Below are 6,073 nucleotides of genomic sequence, written 5' to 3' on the forward strand. Positions count from 1 at the left end.
GGGAGACGAGACACTGTGGGAGAGGGACACATGAATGCACATGACGGAAGGGGAAAGATGGAATGAAACACAAGGAGGGAAATGTGAACAGAAAAAGGAAAAAAAACGCAACGACCCGTCCAAGACACACAGAAGTGCGAGGAGCGATACAGACACATAAACAGAGACTACAAGAGAGGGAGACACAAAGACAAAAGTAACAAAATGGACCCAACAAACAAGAGAACATAAACCAGAAATTACATTACAACACAAATAAATCACAAAAACGCGCTCTCAAAGTGGTCGGTCAAATGACCCAGAACCATGACACATAGTTCTGAATCGCCATCAGCTGCCATTCATGTTTTGTTTGTCATGGTTAAAACATAGCTCCAAAATAAAAATGAACTGACTTTGCCGATGTTACCACAACTTTGGTTTGAGCTATGTCTTCAGTGTTGGAAGAGTCAGAAGACAAAGTTGCATTATGAATGTGACCCACAAACTCTTGCTGACTGGCAGATTGGGAGGAGATAATTGTAAGTCTGATGTGCTAAATTCAGCATGCCAAATGAAACTGAAACTGGTTGTTGTGACTGTTGTTCTCATCCCCGTTATCACTGCTATGGCTGCAAAACTCTGGAGATTTCAGATAGGTACTTGATGAAGACTACGGTTAGATCTATTTACGTTGTACCAAAATGATGAACTAACCCAATAGCACATTCACAGATGGTGTACAGTTATTTTTGGTAAGTGGTATTTCATCCAGATATGGGCTAGGTCTGGCAATGATGGCACTGTTTATGTGATGGCATGCCACATCTGGCCCGATTGTGGTTTGGTGTATGTGGCCCAGGCTCATAGAAAACAGGTCTGGCCCGGATCCGGCATCAAGCTGGCACTTCTGACTGACTGGTGTCATGGAGGGTGTATGTCAACCAGATGTGGGCCAGGTCTGGCAATGATGGCACTATTTATGTTCCTATTTTCCTATTTTAGTTAGAAGACCCAAATGCCATGTTGCAATACTATACTGCTATGGTAGCCGAAGTTTCAAATGCAGGTTTGACAGGTTTGAGTGTACACTTTATCCAAAACCTAGTGAGGGTTTACTCATGTTTACTACTGGGTGGCTGTAGCTCAGGAGTAGGTCACCTACTAATCGGAAGGTTAGTGGTTCGATCTCTGGCTCCTCCAGTCTGCATGTCAAGAGTGTGAATGTAGTTAGAAAGCACTCAGTTTAGAGAAAGTGGGTGAATGTTATATGGAGCACTTTAAGTAATCCAGGAGAGTAGAAAAGCTCTGCGTAAGAGTCAGTCCACTCACTGTCTGAATAGAGTTTCATTGTGTTACTTTTGCACTATTATGTTCCAGCACATGTTGTTATTACATGGCTTGATTAAGGTAAACATTAGGCTGACATCTGGGGCCAGAGATGAAACTGTTCTGGGCCAGCACAGGTCCAGCAGTGTGTCTGCAACTGGCCCGTGGCTGCACACAACTTACACATGGCCCACATACCGCAAAAAATTACGGCCCTTTATTTTGCCAGAGGTAATCCACGCATGGGCCAGTTTGTGAGTCTGAAGGTTTGGGACCTGATTGACGTGAGGACACCTGTGGCCCTGGTTTTCCTGAAACAAGAGGATCTAGCGATGGCTTCCAAGGGTGGCAGAGGGCAGCCAACGATTCGTTGCTATGGACCAGGGTTGTAGTGGTGCACAAACGTTACAGTTTTGTATCTAAGCTAATTTATATAACATTTATGTAACATTCTGTCATTTATGTTAAACAATGAGAATATTCCAATGTGTCTTATTCCTAATGAAACAATAGTGGTACCAATACTTCCAACTTATAAAGGCAGCTTATGTAGGGGAGGCTGGTCTGTCATGACTGATTAGATCATGAGTTTGCCAAATCTGAAGACATTTTAATGACAACTGAATCTCTGTGACTTTTACTTTCCAGAGTTAAGACAACAAAACACGCCTTTCAGTTTCATTGTGAAAATGCCTGTTTGGAGACCTGTGATGCAAATCTGTGTTTAAAGCACTCTGGGTCAGCTTCTGTTGTTATATGAAGTAGACTTGACGGTCAGCACAAAAAGGTTAATATTATGTTATTTTATTATGTTGAGACATTTTTCATACTGCATGTTTGAAGTGTATTTTTTTCATTTCCAATAAAATTATTTATTTAACACAATGCAGTGGACTGAATGCATCATCTGAATGTCTGAACATAGTTTATAGGCAATCTGTCTGCTAAAGAAACTGCTATGATGTGTCAAAACACAAACATTAACTAATGCTGAAGAACCGACATGTGTTGTGACTGAAACATCACTTCCATCATTAAATGAGCTACCTGGTTGGATCTTTGCGTCTCTGAAAGGACTTTAAAAGAGAAGCAGCAAAAAAAAAAAAAAAAAAGGCATCAAGAGGAGGAAATAAATCCCTCAGACAGACCCAGACGCCAAATGTTTTACATTGGTCACATCATTCTGAATGAGCTCTAATCACCGCTATGCAAAAATTAACAATGATAAGCAGTTTCATAATTTTTAGATGAGTGGGTTTAGTACCAACAATCATTCCAAGTTAAAGCGGATTAAATACATTTTTGCCCAAATTTTGTCAGACTGGACAAAAAGGACCTGTTGATTCGAAAAAGTAAACGATGAGTTCACCAGCTGACCTGACAATTGAGGTCTTTGTGATCAACAAGGACCTTCACTAAGTTGCTAATTTATTCAGGTCTGATTCAGTCGGTTCACTCGAAGAGCATTTGTGTTGCTGCATGCTAAACAAATCTAGATCAGGACACATCTTCGTGGTAAATCAATCTCACGCTGTTATTCACACAAACTCACATCACTACCCTCTGCTGTAGCAGGGTGACACTTGCACAGCCTCATATCAAAGGGTTTACTCCTCCACAGGCTGTACATTTCAAACCCACACTAGCTAAAGGCTTCACACTGAGATGCACTTGAACCTACTAAGCCTTGCTAACATAATATAATCATGCATGATGAAAAAAGATACTTGATTATAGTATTAATACTTTATTTAGTTTGGGGCCAACAGTCTGCTTCATGCAATGTTAGCAGTTACAGAATCAACAGAGAACCTCAGTGAGTGCTTGATATCAGGAATTTTTGTCACGTATTATTACTGACACGGCTGGTACTGAGCAGAAAAATGTAGAGTTAAACCTTTTCAAAGAGCTGCGTAAACACTAGCGCAAAGTCTTATTTAAAACATCCAATGGTAAAGACAACAAATATCTAATATATCAAAATGATACAGACTGACTGCTTTTGTAGATGTATTTTAAACTTGAGACTGTAAAACTAAGACTGTATTTTAAAATACGTCATCTATTAAATATATCCTATTAACCAGCATTATCTGAAATGCTGTCAAACAATAAAATACTGATATTCTGTTCTTCCTAAAGCTGTAGGTTTGCACCATTTTCCTAAATCTGGTGGCACCGTCAGGCTGAGGAACGGTACATATAAAAGAGCAGCCCGCCTCTTTATGTAGAGATCACTTTTGCTGGAGCACAGTTCAGTTAGCAACATTGCAGTGGTCATACACACAATGCTGAAATTTAAGTGGATTGCAGTTTTACTCTACACCTTCAGTAAGTAGACCTATCACTTATTTTCCTCATACGAGAATTACTTTTTGTTGAGTAATCGAAGAGAACTGAATCTTGAGACACTGAATGGACAGTGTAGTTCATAGGTATTGTTTGGTTGTTTGGTTTTGGTGGAGTTTGAAGTTTATTTTGTTGTTTGGTTCAGGTTGGATCTCTTTCATAGTCACACAGTTTTATGCTGTGGAGGTTCAGCCTGGTGAAGAAGTCACACTGGAGTGCTCCAACTTTAGCAGACATACTGGTCACATATCCTGGTTCAAAATGACCAACAGACCCAACGTGAGCAGAATCTCATCTTTGGTCAGTGCTGAAGGAAATGCTTCTCTCCAAGATGGTTTTCAAGCTGGCAAATTTAACATGACGTCCAACACCTCTGTGCTGTTTCTCAAGATCAAACACCTGGATTCATCTGACTCTGGCTTGTATTTCTGTGGAGAGTACAAAGATGAAAAGACGGTAATTTCAAGTGGAACATATTTAAAGGTGCAAGGTAAGAGTGTATTTATGTTTTCTGTCATTTAAATCTTGTCATTTTGCATGACTTTTTACAGTCACAGGCAGTTTATTACACAAAGTTTTATTTAAATTGTCCATTTTGTAGATGTGTTTGGTGGATTAACAAATGTGATGCCTGTGATCCTGAGCAGTTTAATTGTTCTCCTTCTACTGGTCATCATTGGTCTGGCTGTCCAACTCAGGAAATTTCACTCAGGTATTTATATGATTTGATTTCATTTAAATTACAAATACAAAAGCAAATTACTGACGGATGGATTGTTCCTGTAATTTAGCTCAAGATGATGGACAGAATCCACAACAGAGTGAGGTAATCTATTTAAGATTTATTCTCACCAAGCAAGATATTAAACTGCCTTGAACCCATTTAGGGTAACACTTGGAAGCCGTGCCTGACCATACCATGCTTGAATATGCACATTTTAAGGAATTACAGGATGCTAACATCCAAATTAAGTTTCATATATTCATTTTGGCATTGTAGTTTTTCTGTCAAATGCTCTTTCATTTTAATGATGAAAGTTCAGTAGCTGGACCCCAACACTAGATGGGTTCCCTGTGACCTTCTGGATGTTAAGAGGTTAACAAGTAATGTGCAGGATTAGTGACTTTGAACATTTTCATTTACAGAATGTGGACTCTGATGACATGAACTATGCAGCACTGAATTTCCATCCCAAAGCTAAAATCAGAAGGCCTGTACCACAGAGTGAGCTGGACACAAATGTGGTGTATGCTTCTACGAAACACTTGAAAAACAACAGGAACATCAGCACAGAGTGAAAGCTGTCACACTGATCTCTGTGAGGGATTTGACCCATACACACACACACACAGTCCTGTTTTTTGAGTATTAAAATCTGATGAACTGAACGGATGAACATGAATATCTCAAGGATTATAATATATAACATATGATTATATTATATTTTATTATATTACAACTGTATAACACAATAATGATAATAATATTTACACTTTTCAAACTTTATCTATCAAAAAGAAAGAAAGAGCAACCCAATTTTGGGCCATTTTCACAACTTTCTAGTTGTAACTGTAACTGAGAAAATGCCTTTTTTTAGCACTATCTGAAAATTCAGTTTCTATTTGCATGTATATTATTATAATAATATATAATAATATTAATTTGTATAAATTTTTATTCTAAAGTATTATTCTAAGGTAATAAGATAAAAGGTAAAATGAAATATATATTCTTTTTTAAACTAAAAAGATATTTCTACTAATTAAGCAAACAGCAAACTGAATTTGTTATATCCTAATTTCACACACACGACTTCTCTGAGAAATCAAGCATAACAAGCAGCCACTGTTTCACACACTGTGGCGATCTTCAAACTTCATGTACGAGATTTACTTCTCTGCAGCTTCTGTAAGTCCTGGAACTGAAATACCTACAAATCACTGATTTTATTCATTATTCTTCTCTTCTTTTGCTAATTTTTTTTCTTTATTATCCAAAGAATTTATGTCTCTTTTGTTTGTTTCAGCCCAGGCAGTTCAGTTTGGTGAAGAACTCAAACTGCTCCACTGCAAACTTCTTCTCAGATATTCTGCCTTAGATACATAAACAGAAGCAGTCCTATTTGTCTGACCTATGTGCATTCAACAAAGTATTCAAAGTATTAATGTGATAATGGCTGTAGTAAGTAATAAACTGGGCACATCAATTTTATCATTTAGGTGGAAATAAGAATCTTAACAAACAATGTAGAGATGAGAATAAACAGGTGACACAGCATAGCAAACACAGACATTTGAAATAAATTAATGCTTATCTTTAAAGAAGACCTTTCATAAATCTCCTTACCATCTGTCTCACATATACTGGTACATTTGTGTATGTTCATATTTCAGATAATGAGGTCGTCTTATGTAT

At 37.9% G+C, this 6,073-nt stretch overlaps 1 protein-coding gene across 2 annotated transcripts; it reads left to right on the forward strand.

Annotated features, from left to right (window-relative positions):
• Nucleotides 1-3,395: 3,395 nt before the first annotated feature.
• Nucleotides 3,396-5,304, forward strand: LOC146523283 (uncharacterized). Of its 2 annotated transcripts, XM_085153812.1 has the most exons (5): nucleotides 3,396-3,639; nucleotides 3,803-4,147; nucleotides 4,259-4,369; nucleotides 4,449-4,483; nucleotides 4,804-5,303. In XM_085153812.1, exons 1-5 carry the CDS (start codon nucleotides 3,597-3,599, stop codon nucleotides 4,954-4,956), a joined length of 687 nt encoding a protein of 228 aa, XP_085009938.1. In that variant the 5' UTR covers nucleotides 3,396-3,596; the 3' UTR covers nucleotides 4,957-5,303. The 2 variants fall into 2 exon arrangements, with proteins under 2 accessions (XP_085009938.1, XP_085009937.1); XM_085153811.1 differs by lacking the exon at nucleotides 3,396-3,639 and having other exon boundaries at nucleotides 3,655-4,147; nucleotides 4,804-5,304.
• The last annotated feature ends 769 nt before the right edge of the window (nucleotides 5,305-6,073 follow it).

Source organism: Neolamprologus multifasciatus, chromosome 3 (genome assembly GCF_963576455.1).
Source record: "Neolamprologus multifasciatus chromosome 3, fNeoMul1.2, whole genome shotgun sequence".
Lineage (NCBI taxonomy): Eukaryota > Metazoa > Chordata > Actinopteri > Cichliformes > Cichlidae > Neolamprologus > Neolamprologus multifasciatus.